This window comes from Leguminivora glycinivorella, chromosome Z (genome assembly GCF_023078275.1).
Source record: "Leguminivora glycinivorella isolate SPB_JAAS2020 chromosome Z, LegGlyc_1.1, whole genome shotgun sequence".
Taxonomy (NCBI): domain Eukaryota; kingdom Metazoa; phylum Arthropoda; class Insecta; order Lepidoptera; family Tortricidae; genus Leguminivora; species Leguminivora glycinivorella.
In genome coordinates, this window is record NC_062998.1 from 49,677,626 (window position 1) to 49,701,387 (window position 23,762).

At 37.7% G+C, this 23,762-nt stretch overlaps 3 protein-coding genes across 3 annotated transcripts; 2 read left to right on the forward strand and 1 right to left on the reverse strand.

The window, feature by feature from the left end:
* Positions 1-8,459: 8,459 nt before the first annotated feature.
* LOC125241335 (selenoprotein K-like) lies at positions 8,460-15,143 on the reverse strand. The gene is made up of 4 exons (XM_048149752.1): positions 14,981-15,143; positions 12,787-12,859; positions 10,311-10,388; positions 8,460-9,793 (listed from the first exon to the last, which is right to left on the reverse strand). The coding sequence occupies exons 1-4, from the start codon at positions 14,997-14,999 to the stop codon at positions 9,703-9,705; spliced, it is 261 nt and encodes an 86-aa protein (XP_048005709.1). The 5' UTR covers positions 15,000-15,143; the 3' UTR covers positions 8,460-9,702.
* Positions 15,144-15,419: 276 nt separating this feature from the next.
* Positions 15,420-17,293, forward strand: LOC125241040 (rhythmically expressed gene 2 protein-like). Its single transcript, XM_048149318.1, has one exon. It carries the CDS (start codon positions 15,588-15,590, stop codon positions 16,314-16,316), a length of 729 nt encoding a protein of 242 aa, XP_048005275.1. The 5' UTR covers positions 15,420-15,587; the 3' UTR covers positions 16,317-17,293.
* Positions 17,294-18,606: 1,313 nt separating this feature from the next.
* LOC125241038 (ephrin type-B receptor 1-B) lies at positions 18,607-23,368 on the forward strand. The gene has a single exon (XM_048149317.1). The coding sequence runs from the start codon at positions 18,922-18,924 to the stop codon at positions 21,949-21,951; it is 3,030 nt and encodes a 1,009-aa protein (XP_048005274.1). The 5' UTR covers positions 18,607-18,921; the 3' UTR covers positions 21,952-23,368.
* The last annotated feature ends 394 nt before the right edge of the window (positions 23,369-23,762 follow it).

Sequence of the window (23,762 nt, forward strand, 5' to 3'; positions counted from 1 at the left end):
AAGTTGTAGGAAAACCGTAGAAAAATGTGCACTCTCAACAAGATTAATGTAATGAGTGTTAATCGCCTAATTGTTTATAATAACGTACTTAGTATACGTAAGTAGATATCGACGAAAGTTACCAATATTGTAATAAGATAATTATTATTTTATAAGAGTACTTAACTTATGACTTGATGTGTGTAGTGTTGTAGTTCAAAATAAAAGTATTTTAGCATAATATTTTGTATTAATTTGTCTTTCCTAATGAATCCATTCCTTTCCATAAATGAGTTATCGGTGATATCGCTTCGCTTCTGTGTAAATAGAAGAGAAGAGACGCGATGTTGTTTTATAGTTAATCGCTAAGCTCAAACTATAATCAAAGAGGATCGAGTATTATAGAGAGTTACTGTCAAAGTAAAATGTGTAATCACCGTGCATAGACTGCCATCTCTCGACACAGGCTTACAACTTTTGAACGTCAGAGTTGACAATTTGGCCCATATGCTTAGCTCACAGGTGGCTCACAGACCTATCATTTCGCTTACGCTGTCATCCTATTTCTATAGCTTGATATGATATGTGTTAAAATGTCAAAATAAATGTTAGCGCCATCTAGCCGAGCGTCCCCCAAAGGTGTAACGCCATCTAGGCCATGGTACCTTTTTCTCTATGGCTTTGAGGTACGTTTTTTTCTTAGACTTTATCCGTCTATACGGAGTTACATATGTCTTTGTTATAATAAATCGCTCGCTCTCTCTTTTATTTACACGGCATTTGTTCCTCTTCGCCGATAGCTCATAGCTAAGGCCTTATTTAGACGGCGTGCGAACTCGCATGCGATTTTAGTTACATTGCGGGCTGTTGAGGTTACATACAATTTTGCACAGCCATCAAATACCGCAATGTAATAAAACTCGTATGCGAGTACTCGAACCGTCTAAATGGGCCCTAACTCGCTTTTGATGGGACAAGTCTCAGTCCCACGGGAGTTTTGCTAAAAATGATTCACCAATGTGGCTAATAATTTACAGGTAAAAAGAAGATAAATGTTAAAACAATCGTACATTTTGACTATTTTATTTAATTAATATTATATTACACTTAAGGATTTAAATATAAGATCTAGTATATTATAATTATGATTCTAACAGAAGAAGTTGAAATCCACTTTGAGAATGTAATAATTAATACGATTAAATAAGTGGCTTTCCGTTACAGAACGGTCCTCCATGTGTTAAAAAGACGTTATCATAAGAAGTTCTAACAGAAATTCGTCCGTACTACAGATAATTCTTACGGACTCTTTAGGCATAGAATGCCACATAAGGCAAAAGAAAAAACCGTATATTTCTATAGTCATTAGTCAGCATATACTAAGACTTTATAAGGCCCGCGCGGTGAGCGTTCAGTGCAGACGTGTTGCAAAATTTTATTTTAAATATTAAATTCCCTTTAAACTATTTTGACACTTACACAACTATACATAAAGTTTAAAAAAGATTAAAAGCAGTGCTTCCGGTTACGTCCTTTGATCGTCGAGTCGCCAGTGCAGTCCGAGCGCTTCACGTATACGACACAGATCATGTCGACGTTTCACTCCCCAACTAGAAGTGACCCGGGCGGTTCACAAACAAACTTGTCCGCGGAAGTCAAATTTACTGATGACTCAAATATTACGTTACGCAGCGTCAAGCGTAAGCACGAGAACTCCAGTACAGACATTCTAAGCGAACTTGCGGATATTAAAAAAGAAATGGAAAAATTTGTTGACCTTTAATGACCTAAAAAAGGCGTTTGATACTATCAGTCACGAAATCCTACTGAAGAAATTGAGAGACGCTGGAATCACGGGTGTCGCGCTGAAAATATTCGAATCTTATCTCTCAGAAAGAAAGCAAGTTGTTAAAGTTGGTGAACATGAAAGTAGCCCTTTACCGTTACACACGGTGTTCCGCAGGGTTCAATTTTAGGGCCACTTCTATTCCTAATTTATATTAATAGCATCCACCAAATTGGCCTCAAAGGGGAAGCAACTCTTTATGCGGACGACACCAGTCTCTTTTATTTCGGCAACTCCATACAAGACATCATTTCTGACGCCCAAACTGATTTAGATATTCTGAACAAGTGGTTTCAAAATAATCTACTCACAATAAATGTCGCAAAAACCAATTACATAATTTTCACACCTAAAAACAAAAAAATTGATTACCACCAGCCCCTGACCATAAACAAACAACAAATAAAACAAATCGATAGTGAGAAGTACCTAGGTCTTATCTTAGACAAACACATTTCCTGGAAACCGCACCTGGAAAAAATTAAACGAAAAATTACCTCACTTACTGGAGCATTACGCTGTATAGCGAAGTGTCTACCGAATACAGTGCGCTACGTTATATATAATTCTCTCGTAAAGCCACATATCGACTATCTGATCGAGGTATGGGGTACGGCTGCAACTACTCAAATAAACACAGTCCAAAGAGCCCAAAATAAATTAATTAAGAGCGCTATGACAAAAAAAGGCGATATATTGTAAAATGCACAATATTTATCGACAAAATTGTACACTTTACTCATACTAAAAGACAGTGAAAGTACTTGTTTCAGTTAGAACATCTTATTAACTGTCGGTTAAATAAAAAACATATGAAAAAAAAAGCTTTTTCAATTAGTAATGATTGTTTTTCTGATGCTCGTTTAGGAAAAACCGCGTGAAGCACAGAATTCGGAGCTCTTATTATGTACAATTTGATAAGATCACTCTCATAAATGAGGTAAATTTAAGTTCCAAATATCTTGTACTTAAGGCCCATTAAACAATATTTATCATTTAATCCTTTGAAATTGAGAAATTGAAAGTAAAACGAACTCAATTTTGTCTTGAAAATACATCGAAACAAGTGATCATTTCTCCGAAAATCTACATGTTATCGAAGTTATTTTAGTATATAAATAATCTGCACAATGTGCTTAAACTGCTGTTATCCATTTGTCGTTATAATATTTTATCATGATTTTTTGCCAATTTTTTGAAAACTAGCCTTCCTGTCGCTATTTTACCGGCGACGGACGCCTGCGATTTCAGTGCCGCGCCGGAGCTCGAGCAGGTAAGACGTATGTCGCTTTGGTCTCCGAGTTTTCATCGCAAACGTCGAGAATATTTATTGTTGTGTGGGTCGGACGCCTTGTTTCTACACGGGCTATCCTCGCATTGTGTGTGTGTAAACAGCGACCAACGAATTTGATCCTAGATCCGTAAATATTTGCTTTTGTAATACTTTGTTATGTTTGAATGTTAAAGTATTACAACGTTGTGATGATAAAAATGTGAAAATTACAATACGGTCAAGATGATAAGACACATCAAGATGGTACTCGGGATCTGATGATGGAGCCAGAAGGTGGTCACCAGTACCAGTGAACCATGTAAGTAAACGACTTCGTGTTTAGGCTCGTTGGGTTCGTCTCAACAAGACCTTTGACAAGAGGTGGTACTCAGGGTCTGATGATGGAGCCAGATGGTGGTCACCAGTACCAATGAACCATATAACTAAACCCAGAGATGGGGAAATCGTAATCGATTCCGGATTACACGATTACTTGATTTTACTTTGTAATCTGACACTACTGGGTGTCAGATTACTTGTAATGTAATCAAGTGAAACGGTAAATTACCATTACATGTAAAGGAATCACTAATCATCTATACAATCATTACTATTACCAATAATTCGGAATCATAGTCGATTCAAAATAACTGAAATTATTGACTTGATTACTTTCAGATTACGAATATGTAGTACCTCAGATTGCTGACTGTCACTTTGACACAAAAGTCATCATGGGTGTCGTAAAATAGGTTTAAGGGGGTGCTGATTCCAAAATTAATGACCAATGTGGAATCTGACATTGCTGACTGTCACTTTGACACAAAAGTCGTCATGGGTGTCGTAAAATAGGTTTTAGGGGGCGCTGATTCCAAAATTAATGACCAATGTGGAATCTGACATTGCTGACTGTCACTTTGACACAAAAGTCGTCATGGGTGTCGTAAAATAGGTTTTAGGAGGTGCTGATTCCAAAATTAATGACCAATGTTCAATCTGACATTGCTGACTGTCACTCTGACACAAAAGTCGTCATGGGTGTCGTAAAATAGGTTTTAGGGGGTGCTGATTCCAAAATTAATGACCAATTTGGAATCTGACATTGCTGACTGTCACTTTGACACAAAAGTCGTCATTGGTGTCGTAAAATAGGTTTTAGGGGGTGCTGATTCCAAAATTAATGACCAATGTGGAATCTGACATTGCTGACTGTCACTTTGACACAAAAGTCGTCATGGGTGTCGTAAAATAGGTTTTAGGGGGTGCTGATTCCAAAATTAATGACCAATGTTCAATCTGACATTGCTGACTGTCACTCTGACACAAAAGTCGTCATGGGTGTCGTAAAATAGGTTTTAGGGGGTGCTGATTCCAAAATTAATGACCAATGTTCAATCTGACATTGCTGACTGTCACTTTGACACAAAAGTCGTCATGGGTGTCGTCAAATAGGTATCCGGAGGTGTTTGAAAACTAATGACCAATTTGGAATCTGACACTGTTGACTGTCACTTTGACACAAAAGTGATCATGGGTGTCTTCAAATAGGTTTTCATGGGTACTGATCTCAATATTAATGATCAATTTGGAATCTGACATTGCTGACTGTCACTTTGACATAAAAGTCGTTATGGGTATCGTCAAATAGGTTTCCAGGGGTACTGTGCAATGTCAGTTTCCAAATCGGTCATTACTTTTTAAATCATTTCATTAATTTTGGAATCAGTACCCCCTAAAAACTATTTGACTATACCCATGATTCCTTTTGTGTCAAAATGACAATTAGCACTGTGAGATTCCAAAATAGTCGTTAATTTTGGAATCAGCACCCCCGGAAACCTTTTTGACGACACCCATGACGACTTTTGTGTCAAAGTGACAGTCAGCAATGTCAAGATTCCAAATCGGTCATTAATTTTCAAATCAGCACCTCCGGAAACCTATTTGACGACACCCATGATGACTTTTGTGTCAAAGTGACAGTCAGCAATGTTAGATTCCACATTGGTCATTATTTTTGGAATCAGCACCCCCTAAAACCTATTTTACGACACTCATGATGACTTTTGTGTCAAAGTGGCAGTCAGAAATGTTAGATTCCACATTGGTCATTAATTTTGGAATCAGCACCCCCGCAAACCTATTTGACGACACCCATGACGACTTTTGTGTCAAAGTGACAGTCAGCAATGTCAGATTCCACATTGGTCATTAATTTTGGAATCAGCACCCCCTAAAACCAATTTTACAACACCCATGACGACTTTTGTGTCTAAGTGACAGTCAGCAATGTCAGATTCCACATTGTTCATTAATTTTGGAATCAGCACCCCCGCAAACCTATTTGACGACACCCATGACGACTTTTGTGTCAAAGTGACAGTCAGCAATGTCAGATTCCACATTGGTCATTAATTTAGGAATCAGCACCCCCTAAAACCAATTTTACGACACCCATGACGACTTTTGTGTCAAAGTGACAGTCAGCAATGTCAGATTCCACATTGTTCATTAATTTTGGAATCAGCACCCCCGCAAACCTATTTGACGACACCCATGACGACTTTTGTGTCAAAGTGACAGTCAGCAATGTCAGATTCCAAATCGGTCATTAATTTTTAAATCAGCACACCCGAAAACCTATACTCGTGGTATATGCACTTGAAATGTGAAAGTGAAAATGCTAGAATTACATGTAAACCACGAAGTTGTATAGTCATATTGTTCATTGGTATTGGTGACCACCATCTGGCTCCATCATCAGACCCTGAGCACCACCTTGAAGTAATTAGAATTGTATTTGTCTTATTTTATCATCATATTAATATATACTTTAATCTAATACTTATCATATAACAAAAGCAAATATTTGGGATGGGATCTACTTTTATAATTATTACTTTAATTTTTTAAATAAATTTTAACATAATTGATATTATTTCGCGCTATATTCTCGTATTTTCGTACAAAATAATGTTTATTAGAAACCAAAAGTTTATATCGAGATAGTAGATTGTGGTTGTTATCAAAATTCCATAGAAAGGATCAAGATTGTTTTGTCCATTATTGTAGTGCGAGCGAGTGATAAGACGTGCTAGAAAGGGTCGGCATATTGGGCTCGCGCGGCGGGTAAAATACCTAATTTCGCCCGACGCCGAAATGTTATAACGCTCTTAAAGTCTTGTTTAATTACGACCCCTTAACGCCAACTGATGAAATTTATAAAAAAACTAAAATAATGAATATATGCCAAACATATAATTACTACACATGCTTGCTCATACGTAAAATTATTCAGGAAAAAATACATATAAAAATATCTTTTACAAAAAAATACAACGTGCAAAAAATCAAACTAAGAAATGCTAATGACTTGGTTCTCAGGCCTCCACGTACAAATTATGGTAAAAAAAGTATAGTGTACGAAGGTGCAAATTTGTACAATAATCTGCCTAAAACCATAAAGGATTCCACGTCATTTCGTACATTCAAAATACAATTAAAACAACAAATAACAAATACGCCACAGCTTAAAACATAAAAAGTAAAATAGCAATAAAATTTCTAAAATTATAAATTTAAAATATATAGATAATAAAAAAATTCTGTTACATAATTATGGAAAACATAAAACAAGATTAATATCGACATAAAACAAAGAGGGAACATACTCATACAAATTATTATTTCATATCCTCCTACAACAAAACAGAAAAATAAATCTAGCATAAAAAATAAATATTAAACATATAAAACATAAGAATATAACCCATTTCCACTTTTACACTAAAATATAATCAACTACGCTCAATTTACGCGAGAAGCGCTTTGTCACCTCCAGATTCATTACATCCGTGTATGTATACTAGGGTATGCAAAAACCGGTTAACTTAAAAAACCGGTTAATAACCGAGACTTTTCCTTCAAAACCGGTTAACCGGTTATTAACCGGTTTTGAGGATTTTTAGTAAATGACCGTACTACGCAATAATTACCATTACCTTTAAGAATTCTGATGTTGATGATATCGTAACAGGTATTACTTGCACGATGAAGATCATTTTTATCCAGTTTTTGGAAATTTGGTAAATGGGGAAATTGCTAAAAAAGGCTTGTGTGGTTTGAATGTGATTCGTCAGTTGCGTTTTCTAGGCATGTCGCGAAGGTCTACAGTTCCCAGAGCCCCTAGTAATACAAGCAATTTATGTAAGAAAACCAAGATCTCCATTTTACCTTTCTTTTAAAAAATATAGTTTGAAATATACGGTAGACTCCGGTTACAACGACGCTCAAGGGACCACTGATATTACGTCGTACTAACCGGATGTCGTACAAAACTAATTTCATTTATTTTAATTAAAAGTAATATCTACATCCCTATTACTAAAACATTTCAATCAATAGGTTTATTTATAGGTTATTATTATCATCATAGTATTAATACCTTATTTTATTGTGACTTGTTTAGTTAGAAAAGTCCTTTTTAGTATTCGTGCTTGCTCATCATTTTCAAGTAAAGCTAGTTTATACGCAATCGAAAAATACAAATTGGGTTCTATTTAGCTTATAAGTTACCCGAGGCGAACAAATTATTAAAATTTTAAAAGCAATACTCCAAAAAGTTACGTGGCCACAATGTAATCTTGCTACTTGTTGTAGGCAAGACAGGGGGCCGTGCTTGGGCGGAAGTAGCTTTGTTTCCTCAGTTTACTAGTAAAACTAAAAACGTTGTCGCTCGTCGTTGCAATCGGACTTGATGGACGGATTCTGTGTAAAATGTGTCGTAAAAAGCGGCTGGTCGTTAAAATCGGAGTCGTAATAAACGGATGTACTTCCATACTATCACATACGAAAACCAAATAAATACCTGTGCTTATGTCGTTGTAAGAGGTTGGACGTTAGGTCTATGCGGAGATTGCGGAGTCGTAATATACTAACCGGAATCTACTGTATTGTATAAAATGTATAATTGAGTAGACTCGGGACTAATTTTTAAAATAAAATCATTACAGATAATAATGTTAAATTGAAATAGATATCATACACGAAAGAAAAAACCAAAACAACAACAACAAAAACAACAAATCAAAAATATTCAATAAAATAATTTGATTTGTTCCCTAGTTGTATGATAATAATGTTGTCAATGAAACGTAATGAATGAATCTTTATTATTACAAAACATTAAATAATTATGTATTTTTGAACCTTTTAATGCCTAATTTTCCAAATTTTGAGAAATACAGTTTCGGTTATTAACCGGTTAGAGACTATAAAAACCGGTTTTTAACAGAGGCCAAAAAGTCTCGGTTAACCGGTTTTTCGGTTAACCGGTTAACCGGTTTGCACACCCTAATGTATACGTAGGCCTTATATTATCTCAGTTGCCAAGAGCCGGCCGCATCGGCCCGCACTACCACGTTCGGGAACGTTGGAATTTACTTTATTTGTAGTTTACCCGACAAAAACTAATGAATGATAATTGTTAATGTTTAGTTGTTATTTTTAAGATTGTTAGTATTTAAGTTTAGTAAGTATCTACTGAGTTAAGTTGTTAAGTGAACGCTCGCCACAAAAACAAAACAATATTATTAAAATGCATGTCTCATGTTAGTGAATATTTTAATATTCTTTTGAGAAAATAAATATCTTTAAACCTACTTTTTGGACCTAACCCCATTGAGTTCGGAATGTAAGTTAGAAAATATTAGTTTCTTTTTAATACAAGCCTAATTGATTACTACAAATTCCACGGTTCCTGTTACATAGCTTGTAAATGTGAAATTAGTTATAATAACTTGTACAATTAGATATATACCATACATTATCAGAACATTTAAAAACATCTATATGTTATTTACACCTTAACAATTATATGTATAATTAAAATAACTAAACCATGACACATCATAAAACTTGGTTTAATTATTTTGCTTGAAGTAAGATTCTATTAATTTATTGTATATGTACTAAATACTAAATGTACCGGTCCTAACGAAAAGGGACCCAAACTTGACGCCTACGTACAACTGTATGACACAAAATTTCTATAGTTAACCTATGCTAAGGCTAAACACACAACAGGCCCTTTTCTTTAATAGATGGGTTATACACTGATCGAGAAGCCTATTTTGAACAGCTGACTGAGGGCCGCCATCTTGTCGAGCAAATTGGTTCGGGCGAAGCCTCGCGAGGCTGCTTGGTCAGTGTGGACCCGGCTAATGACATCAGATACAAGATCTTGTCAAAAATCTATAGCCCTATCTTGAGCTCGATGAAAATAACGATAAAAGTGCATAATAGACAATAATTACAAATCACGACAGTCAAAAAGACTATTTTTACGCCGTAACGATTTCGCCCGATAAAAATAGCATTGCAACGTCCCATAACTAGCACTGGTTAATTTCTTTCTCAACTCCAAAAGTGACTTAATCGACATTTCATCTAAAACGAGTACTTGTATTTTTGTTGGTGGCTGATCTAAGATGTATTGATAGCTAGGCACAGGTCTTGGTATGAACTCAATATGATCTGCATCGGTGAATGGTAGACAGTCGCAAGTCGGCGTCAAGTTAAGCATTTGTTTGGTGTTAGGGCTCCGCTAGCCGCAGCCGCAGCCCCCGGCTGGCGGTGGCGCGGGCCCTGAGCCGGAGTTGAAGCCCCCGAAACGACGGGAGGGCGGGCGTGGAGGCCTGTGAATAAAGGTGGTGTAATGTTAGAATTATCAGAGTAAAACAAATAGCGGTAAAATATAAAGAAGACAACTGGCATCATGGTTGGAGCAGCAATATAATTAATATAATTATGTGCGTGGAACATCGATTTGAACTACCCTAGGTCGATAGCGCGGAACAAAGATAGCAAACAGGCGATCAATGCACATTCTAGTTCCTAAATATCTTTTGACAAATATTAATATTAGCGCCATCTAGCCGAGAATCAACCAAAGGTATAGCACAATCTAGACTACCGTACATTTTTCTTGATGATTCGGAGATACGTTTTAGGGTTCCGTACCAAAAGGGTACACAAGTAAACCTTACGGTGCCGCTCTTATCGTCTGTCTGTCGGTCCGTCAGTCACATTACTAAATATCTCGAGAACTACTTATCATATGCTATCGTTTTGAACTTTGGAACAGTTATTTTTCTTTGACTTTATCTGTCTGTATGGAGTAGTACGGAGTTTTAGGTCTTCGGTAATACATACCCACTGCCCGGGCTCCTGTACTCGCGCGTGTACTTCTCGCCATGTTTGTTGTAGTCCGCGTTGATCAGAGTCATGTAGCTGAAATTTGGAATGATACTATTTAATGCTTGTGATTTTCAATTAAGCCGCAAAAATGCCAAAATTGTCTGGGCAGATCCACGTAACTGTAATGTAAGCTTCATTGCGTGTTTATTTATTTAGGATGCAAATTGAAGTCTTAATATGTTTTACTATAAAACTCCCGTGAGACTCAGACATAAAATCGCCGTCAATAGAAATTGTCAACAATGTAAACAAACCATTCTATAAAATATCAATATTCTAGCACAATTTTATTACTTTAAAGGTTGAGGATCATAATGTGAGATGAATTGATTAAATAACACATGGATTTAGCCAGCATCTGATGAGTTAGAATGAAAATTAAAGACATTTTGACTACAAGGTTTGTTTACATTATTCACAAGTTCTATTGACGGCGACTTTATTTAAAAATATTTTAAGCGGGTTTCTCACGCATTAAGTCGATATAACGCTCGACATGTTTCGCTCCATTTCCGAGGACCCCGCCTCTACACGTTGAGAGCATACTGCGGGCGCTAGCTCTGCGCGCGCGACTGGCAGGCGGGCGGGTTACGTGAGTGCTTAAAATATTTTTAAATGTCTTAATATTAATCCTAATATATTGATATTAAAATATGCACCATTAATAAAGAAACATGCAAATAATTGGTCACTTACATTACTCTGTTACTTGGAATTACTCATCTAATAATTGAACCGAATATAAAAGCTGAGACCAAAACAAATCGTCTCCGCCGGCTTGGCCACTTCGTAAGGATGGTTGAGGATAGGGCAGTCAAGAGGGTATAATATTTATCAGTCCTGCCATCCTAAATGTCGTTGGGCGGATTGAGTGGAGGCAGATCTCCGTGAACTCGGCGTCGGCGAGGGCTGGCGTGATGTCGCTCTGCACATGACCGCGGGAGTAATGTGCCGCGTGCTCATTTTTAGAGGAAGACGTGTCATCTATCTCGCGGTATCGCGCCATCAGAAAGTAATGTGGCGTGCTCTTGTGTTGGAGCCCAAGACTCATTTTTGGTCATCGCGCCAAGAAAGTAGGTAGGTTTCAATGGACTCCAGGGCCCATTTTTCAAAACTACAAGTTACAATTTCAAGTGGTTGTCAATGTCTAATATGACAAGTTGGAAAGAGACTTCCGCTCGTAACTTGTAACTTTCAGTTATGAGAAATGGGCCCCAGCAGGAAGGTTCAATGTTTGTTTGGGCACAACCAGAACAATAATGCTTAAATATTTTTATTTTTTTTAATAAATAAATATTATAGGACATTCTTACACAGATTGACTAAGGCCCACGGTAAGCTCAAGAAGGCTTGTGTTGTGGGTTCTCAGACAACGATATATATAATATATAATACTTATACACATAGAAAACATCCATGACTCAGGAACAAATATCTGTGCTAATCACACAAATAAATGACCTTACCGGGATACGAACCCGGGACCGCGGCGTAGCAGGCAGGGTCACTACCGACTGCGCCAGACCGGTCGTCAAACATTAATCTGGTATACTAATTTTTCAGTAGCATGTAAGTGCAATTGAATAAATAAAGTAAATACCTAGAGACTTAAATTTTAGATTTTTTTCCATGAGAATGAGTAGAATAACTGAACATGTACGGTCAACTGGGGTGACTTTAAAACGCAGGGGCTACTTTGGAAATTTAATTTTAAAGTCATACTGTAAGTAAATTCGGGATTTTCTATGGTACATTTACAAGAATATTTATTGATCTAACTAGTTATATGAACAGTTTCAGTAAATAATGAATAATGTTAATTTTAAAGCCATTCAAATACCATCAAAGTAACCCCAAAATTTCCTAAAGTCACCCCAATTGATGGTAAGTAAACAAAACAATATACTCGTAAGTTATTTCATTATTGCATTGTTCCAAAAAGTAAATATCAACAGCATGTCTACACTTTATCATATAGCTTTATAATTTTATTGTACTTTCATGTGTGTACTGTACACACATGCACAGTCAACCAATTGGAATCATAGGCCACTGTAGAACTATGTCATAGTGACGTTATAAATCAGATTCTAAGAAATCTCTTACTCCTTGTCATTTTGACATGGTTGTAGAGTGGCCTAGGGTTCCAAATAGTTGACAGTAGGGTGAGTCCACCTAAACGTAACGTCAGTCACGACTTCATTTAATGTTTATTTTAACTACAGCTGCAAATGAAAGGATCTATACATATATAGGGAAAGTAACACTTATTTAGAGATAGATTATCACCTGAGCTTGCATAGTAAATAAATGGAACATGCCATAAAATCGTGACTCATGTTACTCTTGCTGCGGATTGACCCTGTACAAGTACACTGCAATTGAAACCTTTGATACTGAATAAATTAAAATTACATTAAATAATACTTACAACAGATAAAAGAAGTTGACAATTGCCCAAAATATTCCATAGAGGCTGAAGGGCCGCTTGCCGACCTGACCATCTGGAACACCCGTAAAAAAATATATGTTACATATCTAAAATTTCAGCAATTGCTGTCTGCCAAATGTTACTTAAGTCAAAAACCAACTTTTTCATGAGTTCATCAGTACGCATAAGTCTGATAGTATTGATTTGTTCTTTATCATGCAGAATCGTCTGCAAGCAATATTCTGTATATTTAAATTAAAGGAAAAATAGAAAAATTCACACCTCCGGCTCCTGGCCAACTTCCGGATTATATTGGCTGGCTTGCACTTTCACATAAGAAAAGTTGAGAACCACTGCCATAAATGATAATATTATTGTGTCCTCTGTAGTAATAATAGATCTAAACACTTTTTCCTTTAAAGAATTGTACAAGTTCTTAGTAGGTAACTAAATCAAATTGTGTGCAAGATTTTCTGTCAGATTCAGAAAATTTTATTATTGGGTTGGTAAGAAAGTAATGAGCGAATCATAACCAATATTGTAATTTTTATTTAATTTATTATTTTAATCATTTATCAAAAATATAACGGCCTTCGTTATCTACTACTTGTCTCCATCGTTCTGGTAAAGAATGAATAGCATCGGCGAAGAAGTTCTTAGGTTTAGATTCAAAAAACTCAGCTATGTACTGTCGTAGATGGGCTTGATCATCGAACTTTTTTTCATTCAAGGCATTGCTTAGCGATCTGAACAATGCGTAATCCGTAGGTGCCAAGTCTGGAGAGTACGGTGGATGAGGTATCACTTTCCAACCTAGCTTTAGCCGAGTCACTTTTGCAATGTGTGGGCGAGCATTGTCGTGTAAGAAAAAAACTTTAGCATGCTGTGGACGATTCTGACAGATTTTTTGGTTTAAATTTTCAAGCTGATTACAGTATACTGATGCGGTAACAGTCATTCCACTTGGTAGGAGTTCCCAGTGAATAATACCATGAATATCCCACCAAACGGACAGCATAACTTTTTTCGGGTGAGGCTCTGTTTTTGGTGCCTCTATTCCTTTTTCGTTTGGAGCTAGCCACTGACGTTTGCGTGTGTGATTTATATATAAGACCCATTTTCCATCTCCAGTGATAAGATGGTCCAACCAGTTGAATGTGCGGCGAAAAGACAGAAGTTGTATGCAGATATCGGCACGGCGGTTTAGTTGATCTCTATCAAGTTCGTGCGGTATCCAAACACTGTATTTTTAGTTTTTTCCCAACTCGTGTAAATGTGTTTCTATGGTGACATGAGAGCAGCCTAACTCGGTAGCAAGAGTACGACTCGTTAGCCTCGGATCTCCTTCAATTAAGGTTTTTAATTTGGCTACATCAATCTTCACCGGTCGACCAGACTTAGGTTGATCTGATAATGAAAAGTCGCCACTACGAAACCGCTGGAACCATCGTTTACATTTTAACTTGTACATAAATATTGTATTATACATATGTATATTTTAAGACTAATTGTTAACACTTAGTTAATAAATGCAAACTACATGTTCTCTGTAGCTATATATCCATACTAATATTATAAATGGGAAAGTATGTGTGTCTGTTTGTTTGTCCATCTTTCACGGCAAAACGGAGCGACGAGTTGACGTGATTTATTAAGTGGAGACAGTTGAAGGGATGGAAAGTGACATAGGCTACTATTGCGCGGACAAAATAGTTGTTATATGTTTAAGACCAACCATGTTGTTACATATGTATGTTTGACAAATAAATGATTTGGAATTTGCTTTATACACCTTGCAAAAATTACCTAAAATACCAATAGAGGTTGACAAGTACATTAAAATTAGATAATTCATTTGAATTTCCTGTTCCAAATACACCTACGTAACTGATTGTAAGACTGTAATATGACGTCAGTATTGCATACACACTCGAAATCGGTGTTTCATCCCTAACATCATTAGCCAAATGAGTCTGGCGAAATGTTTATGTATTTTGTTAACAAAATGGGGTGTGCAATAGTCCTCTGGCTATACCATCGGGTAGATAAGTCTAGATATTCAAGAACAAAATCGAAGGTTAAATCAAAAATAGTTCGGAAACCGAGTTTACCATAATATTATCACTGACGTGGCCTAATTTCTATTGAACTTAACATAAAAAACGTATACTAATGTAAATGAACTCTACAATACCTGAACTGATGTATGGCATGGCTCTGACACACTAAGATGATCTCTTAATTAGCCTATTATTTCGCTAAAACCAAACACTGATAAAATTCGTGTTAGTTTAGTTTAGAACAAGATAATATGTAAAAAACTAGAACTGCTTGTGTGATTGATAATGATTCTGACAGTTTTGAGACGTTCCATTCCATTGCTCACAATTCTCACAACTAGCAATTAATTTTGTGTTCGTTAATACTAAGTAAATCGGGCATATTTTTTTTAATTTTTGGAAATTATTATAAGACACATGTAAATTAATACATAATATGATTTAAAAAACGGTTATTTGTTAAATGTGTAATATTTGTGTAACATTTAGTTTGTCATTAATTAAAAAAGTTATGGCAGAAAGCTTTTCAAGTCATAGTCTTTTTGACATGAAAGAAAAAATAAAATGAAAAAATATCTGATTTGTATTTATTTTTGTACCGTGCTATTTTTTAAGTATTCGGCTTTTCTTTTATACAAAAACGTCGCTTCCAAAATAGAAGACAGAGAAGTATTTGCTGATGATGAAGAGATTAAAGACTACTTTAGCAATAAGCGATAACACTAACGGCAAATAAAATTCATGATGAGCCTCCGGGGTATAAAATTGGTCACATTAGATGCTACAAATACAATATTAAAGTTCCGGGTACCCCCTTGGCAGCACTATGCAGCAGTAGCACAGGATTTTGGCTTTATTGTGGACGCGCAACAAGTTAAAAAGCAGATGTTAGGCGGCTTTAAATCTATGTCAAAAGATCACCCTAATTTCGGTAGAAATACTATAGCTTGGGAGGAGTGGTGGAGAAAACTTGTACAATCATCGTTTACAGGACTGCTGCCTTCATCGACAAATGTCAATGACATCGCAAACAGGCTGATAGAAGACTTTAAAACTACAAAATGCTGGAAACGTGCAGACGGTGGTGAAAAACTGCTAAAGTTATTGCATGACAAAGGTGTATCCGTCGGTGTCATCTCTAACTACGATCCCAGACTTCGTGAAGTACTGCAGAATATAAATTTTGGTAATCATTTTGATTTTATTGTAACATCTTATGATGTCGGGTTCAGTAAACCTGACAAGAATATTTTTAACCACGCTATGCAACTGAACAAGAATTTGGTGCCGGAGCAGTGTCTCCATATTGGGGATGACGTGGAGAAGGATTATGAAGGGGCGCGGGCAGCTGGCTGGCACGCCGTGCTGGTCGCTGCGGAGTTGGCTGAGACACCACCAGCTGGGAAGCATGTGTTCAAGGATCTAAATGCACTAAACTTGGCCATTCAAAAGGATGAGTTGGTGCTCTGATTCAAAACTAGATTTAAGTGGAATTTATATAATTAATGCATTTTAATTTAAATTTGTAATTGGCACTAAAGAACAGATGATTAACTTTTTTGAAACTTTTAAATTTGTTATTTTTAGATCACCTCTCTTTATTCTTGTAGGTGTGAAAATTATCAACTTTATCATTTCATTTTATCCTTCTATTTCTTCTCATGTATGTTATCTTAAATATGTATTCAGATTTTGAAATATTATAATCAAAATTTAAGATATTCCTTCAAAAAAGATCTGATCATGATCGTGTTTTGGTTGTAGTTAGTTACAAAAAAGTTTCTGGCGTAATTAGGGATGGCTGGATTAAATAAGGACAGGGATGTATTATTTTATCTGCATTCATCCCAGTTAAAGTCTAATTTTCTTTTGGCTGTATAGTTATGTAGACTTTGACAATACTTGTGTTAACAATCAAGTGTTTATATATTTTCTGTCTGGTTGTTGCTAATGTTGTTATACAAACATTCAGAGTTGTTATTCTCACATTCATTTAATTATATTGTAAAGTTTATAAACTTGAAACTTACTCAACAAACAGTCATTGGTATTTCTTGTTATAATTACTTGTTAAATCTTGTCCTTTTAATTGAATCTTACAATGGTAAGACATTAATGGAATATTTCCTACAAACTTATTTATTGTGATTATCTATTATGATTTAAATACTACATCACATTAAACATGTACCTTTAAAGAATCTATTTATATACTGAAAGCAGAATATTTATTATAATACATATCTGTAAATGCAATGTAAGTTAAAAAATGTAGTTTATAAAGGAAAAATCCTCATTGACTGGAGTATGCACACCATTTTATTCCCCATGTTTGGATCTAAATATAAAATTGAATCACAGCATTCTGAACATAGTCAATTATCTAATAGTTCCTATTAATTTCATACAATTTATATTTGTGTTACAGTAATAAAATTTATACCCAACATTGTGCTTTTTAGGGTTCCGTAGCCAAAATGGCAAAAACGGAACCCTTATAGTTTCGTCATGTCCGTCTGTCCGTCTGTCCGTCTGTCCGTCTGTCACAGCCGATTTACTCGGAAACTATAAGTACTACAGTGATGAAATTTGATGGGAATATGTGTTGTATGAACCGCTACAAAATTATGACACTAAATAGTAAAAAAAAAGAATTGGGGGTGGGGCCCCCATACATGTAACTGAGGGATGAAAATTTTTTTTTCGATGTACATACCCGTGTGGGGTATCAATGGAAAGGTCTTTTAAAATGATATAAAGTTTTCTAAAAAACATTTTTCTTAAAGTGAACGGTTTTTGAGATATCAGCTCTCAAAGTCGTAAAAAGTATGTCCCCCCCCCCCCTCTATTTTTATAACTACGGGGTATAAAATTCTAAAAAAAATAGAGGTGATGCATGCTAATTAACTCTTTCAACGATTTTTGGTTTGATCAAAGTATCTCTTATAGTTTTTGAGATAGGTTGATTTAACTGTAATTTTGGTTAAGTTATTGGTTTATTATATTTGCTGCTACGGAACCCTTTGTGCGCGAGCCCGACTCGCACTTGGCCGGTTTTTTATTACACCAATTCTCAGTGTCAAAGGAAGTAAGAAATTTTGTGCGTCGAAAACTTAGGAAGCAAAAACCCATGCCCATGACCAATTAATAATTGTACCACTATACAGACAAAAATAAGTATCCCCTATTGTAAGCTCTGGCAAATGACATTATAATTATGTCTAGTGGCTGTTTAACTCTTCATAATCTACAGGTTTCATGGAATTTCCAAAAAAATCTTTGAATCAGTCATTAAAATGATTCACTTTGTATTATTTCCTCTATAAAAACAAAGCAAGATAAGTGCAATGACGAATCTCAACTTAACTATTAGTACCTAAACCTGTGATGTTTATTTCGCAAGTACTTTTTTATGTGAATTAAGCGCTCATAAGAATTCCTGATGAGATATTTGGGATGCTTTGTATGCTACCTAACACTGCCTGAGGTCAGCAACCATAACTAAAGTGAAAGGAGTTCTCAAAATATCAACTTGAGAACAAAGGAATGTTCAATGTTGGAGCGCGCAATGTATGACAAATAGCTATATTTACATTTCATTGATCTAAATTGTATGAAAATCACCACAACACAGCATAGCCAACATAAGCATAATGCTGCACATGCGTAGAATGCGGCTTCGAACTGCGCAGGTAGAGGAAAATTAGTATTATCTGTGCATCGGTGTGACGTAGCGATGGCAACACTGGCCCCGTGATCAGCGGGCAGGCAACACGGAAAACTGCTGCGCGTCTATCCATGTCAAGAGAGTGCAACTTGGGATCAATATAAATTAAAAATGTGGAATCCTCACTTAAAACAACATTATTCGTGATCATCCGTAAATGGTAGTGCTCCGCGGGAACTGTAGCGCGCACATCGGGCCGCGGCGTGTTGTTTTATCGCGACCCATCCTCCATTGCGAAGGCAAAATGACGGGGCCTTTTTAGTGAAGTGTCGAGACACTCTCGTTATGTAGTGAACTGTTTTTTGTACATTGTTGTGGACGGTCGTCGGATCGTGTTATTATGACACGATGATTAGTTTGTGGGTGATCCTTGTGGCGGCGTGGGGAGCGCGCGGGGAACAGGTGATGCTTTTGGACACGACCACAGAAGCTACATTATCGTGGACGAGGTTTCCGTACGGGCCGCAGGCGAGCACGCCAGGGTGGTTGGAGGAGTCATACACGAACTTCGAGAAGCAGATTAACTGGCGTTCGTACGTGGTGTGCGATGTGGCGCATCACAACGTTAACAACTGGTTGTGGACGCCGTTCATAGAGAGACGGAACGCCAATCGTATTTATATCGAAATAAAGTTCACCATTCGCGATTGCTCGCTGTTCCCGGGCAACGCTCTGAGCTGCAAAGAGACCTTCAGTTTGCTGTATTATGAGTTCGACGTCGCGACGCGCGAGCAGCCTCCGTGGGAACCCGAGAGCTACAAGTTAGTCGGCCCTATCGCCGCTGGCGAAGGGCGCTTTAACACTAATTCCGAGGTCGACATCAACACCGAAGTGAAAAGCATAGCTGTCACCAAAAGAGGTGTCTATTTTGCCTTCAGAGACAAAGGTGCTTGTATATCACTACTTGCCGTTAAAGTGTACTATATAACATGCCCGGAGACAACTATAAATTTTGCGAGGTTCCCGGCCACTCCTACTGGAAGAGAAGTCACTGTTATAGAACAGGCCAATGGCACCTGTGTTGAGAATGCAGAGACTGCTCCTGGTGAGGCTGCCCCTGTATATTTATGCAAAGGTGATGGCAAGTGGACTCTGCCCAGTGGCTCCTGCAAGTGCCGGGCTGGCTATGAACCTGACCATCACAACCAGGAATGTAACGAGTGCCAGCCAGGTAAATTCAAGTCCTACACAGGAGATGATCCCTGTGCGCCATGCCCAGACTACTCTGAAACATTAGCTTATGCATCAGTGGAATGTAAGTGTGTTCCTGGCTTTTACAGAGCTAAAAAGGACCCCAAGAATGTACCATGCACACAGCCACCTTCAGCACCTGACAATTTAACTGTTCTGATTGCTGATCAGTTTTCCATTTCTCTCACTTGGAAGCCCCCACACAAGAATGGAGGGCGGAATGATGTCACATACCGGGTGTATTGTACTAATTGTGGCCCTAATGTTGAGTACCGGCCTGCAGCCACTGGACTTAATTCCACAAAGGTTACCATCAGCAATTTGGAGCCTGTGACTGAATACAAATTTCAAGTTTTTGCTGAAAATGGAGTCACCGAGCTGACTGGTGAACCACCAAAGAAAGCTGAAATAACTGCAATTACCGAAGCTTCTGTCAGTGTTGTGACAAAACTTAGGGTCTTAAATGCTGAGAGTGATAAATTGTCTATTGCTTGGAATGCACCACCCATTGATTCGTCTGATCCAGATGACACTATTGAGAGCTATGAAGTTAAATGCTTCCCTAAAGACAATTCTGAGAAAAGTGGTAACACAACACTTAAAATTACGAAAGAGCCTCACGTGATTATAACAGGATTAAAAAGGGACACGGAATATGGAATCAGAGTGAGAGCAAAAATGAAGAGAGGCTGGGGGGAGTTCAGCAACGTCGTGTACACTAGAACTGGTGCCGTGCAGCAGACCGAGACAAGCTTCGTAGGTGACGAGGAGGGTGCCCAAGTCAGGTTAGTCGCCGGCGTCATGGTGGCCGTCGTTGTACTCTCTGTGATAGCCATCATTGCGACGGTTCTATTCCTACGCTCACGAGCCGACGACGAGTGTGACAAGAAACAGCCGAACGACTGCAACGCACTCAACTACAGAAACGGAGAAGTATACACGGGCCCAGAACGCCCAGCCAAGACTAGCAGCAACGCCACCACTCCTCTCTTCGCCGGCACCGGGTCCAGGACCTACATTGACCCCCACACTTACGAAGACCCTAATCAGGCAGTCAGAGAATTCGCACGCGAAATCGACGCTTCTTGTATCACAATAGAGGCGATTATCGGAGGCGGAGAATTCGGAGACGTCTGCCGCGGCAAGCTAAAGCTGCCAGCTAGCTGCGGACAAGAAATAGACGTCGCTATTAAGACACTCAAGCCCGGCTCGACCGAGAGAGCTAGACGAGATTTTCTCGCCGAGGCATCCATTATGGGGCAATTTGAACACCCTAATGTTATTTTCCTACAAGGCGTCGTGACTAAATGCAACCCTATTATGATAATTACTGAATTTATGGAAAACGGGTCGCTAGACACTTTCCTGCGAGCGAACGACGGAAAATTCCGCGTGCTGCAGCTAGTCGGTATGCTGAGAGGAATAGCTACCGGCATGCAATATCTGTCCGAAATGAACTACATACATCGTGACCTTGCGGCGCGAAATGTACTAGTTAATTCTCAACTGGTCTGCAAAATTGCGGACTTCGGTCTGTCGCGCGAAATAGAGTCGACCGCCGACGGAGCGTACACAACCCGCGGCGGCAAGATCCCAGTACGGTGGACGGCCCCAGAGGCCATCGCGTTTAGAAAATTCACATCGGCCAGCGACGTCTGGTCCATGGGCATCGTTTGCTGGGAAGTCATGAGTTTCGGCGAGCGACCATATTGGAACTGGAGCAATCAGGACGTAATAAAATCTATAGAGAAAGGCTATCGCCTTCCCGCGCCTATGGATTGTCCAGAAGCAGTTTACCAGTTGATGCTCGACTGCTGGCAAAAGGAAAGGACGCATAGGCCTACGTTTTCCAGTATCGTAAAGACGCTGGATAAGCTCATACGTTGTCCGGACACGCTACGTAAAATAGCGCAGAATCGGTCGGCGGACCCTCTTGCGGGCGACACGCCAGACATGATCCAGTTCTCGTCGGTAGAAGAATGGCTGGAATGCATCAAGATGTCGCGGTACATCGAGAAGTTCCGCGCGGCGGGCATCGCGGACATGGACGCCGTGGTGGACCTGACCGTGCACCAGCTGGCGTCGCTCGGGGTGACCCTGGTGGGTCATCAGAAGAAAATTATGAACAGTGTCCAAAATATGCGGGCGCAGATCCGCGTCAGCGGCCCCTACGGGTTTTTGGTGTGAGTGAAAGTGATCTCGATCGTTCGAAATGCATTTTGTATATTTTTCTAAAACTCTCGTAGTGCTAGGATGATACTGATATGCTAAGAGAATTTAACTATTTTGCTGTATTTATTTTTCTGGCTTTAACTATCGGCCTACTCCGGCAACCGTCTTAACCACAACGAAACAGAGCCATACTTATTTTAGAGCTATATCAAGAGACTGGGCCTACTCTACTCTCGACTGAACTCTTTTTGTGATCTTTTATTTTATTATTAAATCATTAATTATAGTTATTTTACGAATAGCGAAGTACAATACAAAGTAAGAGCTTGTGTTCTAAATATCTCAAACATATTAATCGTAGCTAGAGAATTTCGCGGTTCACATTTCGATGTTCGTATTTGTATATTCATGGTTTTTGATATCGGGACATAGTATAAAGATGTTATGTGTAAGTAGTGTAATCCCTGTAGATGATATATTATGACTTATTTACTATATTATGTGATCAAATTCGAGTACTTAACGTAACTTGCCGCGTGCATTTAATTTTGTAAATATTTTTTGATAAGCGCAAATTCTAAATGAATGTGTATGTCCGCCTTATTAAACTTTTTTTTTAACTTTTTAAAGGCAGCTGAATTTATTTTAAGCGGTATATACACGACACAGGTAGCTCTGTGTGCTCACAGGGTAAATGTTTCTTGTGTCGACTCGAATGTCTGCCTTAACGGACGAGCGTTTGGCGAGGGTGTTTATGGTCTTGTAAAAATGATATACAATAACTATGTTCTATTAAAAAGAACATACAATGAATGAGTTACTTAGTTTATTGTTTTGTTTTTAAAGTCTTAAACACTCTTGTCCATGGTCGTTTAGTTGATATATCAGCTGTAAATAGTTACTAGTATATAGTTAAACTGCCAACTAGTGTAAGGCTTCTATGGCTTTTCATGGTCACCAGCTTTGCGAATGACGCCATCAGAGGGCGCCAGAGACCCACTAAATCATAGATAACATCTTTTTTAATGGGATGAACACAGACTTTTAAAATAATAGTCTCTGTATAGTATGTATGACTAACGTGTAAGATGTGTCACCAATGCATTTTTATTAATCTTATCTAGATTGTTGCTGATTGATTTCACGGAAATGATTATCTATTATAAAAACAATTGTATACCTATGTACTTGGGTCAAATCGGTCGAGATTTCATCCAACGCTAGTTATCCTAGGCACCAACATACGGAAATTATATTCAGTCCGTACTGACAGGTGTAGTACTCTAGTTTTGTTTACACCTGCCATTTTGTGCGGAAACTGAATAAAAATTCCGTACGACTACGCCCAGGGTTCAAATTTGTTTGAAATTCGAACGTTTTTATAATTACCACAGACAAGAGAACACCAATAAAAAATAAATCAGTTTACTGTTTTTCTGTTTGGTTGCTGGCGCCATCTTCTGGTATTTCTCTGCTAACTTAAGGCTGTTGCGAGATTATTTTATATATGCTATGCGAATTATGCTATGTTCGAAGCGCCGGACATATAATAATGGATTGAAAGATATACAGTCTCAAAATTAAATATTATAACAAGGGATAAAACAAAGACAGTGATTTTCTTTATTTATTATATTTTAGTAATGTTCTGGATAATGGCCAACTTCCCTGTAATGAGATACACATTTTTCTCCATACAAACTTCCACACATCATTTCAAGAAAAGTCTATCTTCATAACTATTGTATGTGAAATAAAAACAAATCTACGATTTGTATTATATCATACTGCACTACCGTGATAATTTTAATAAAACAGATTATTTT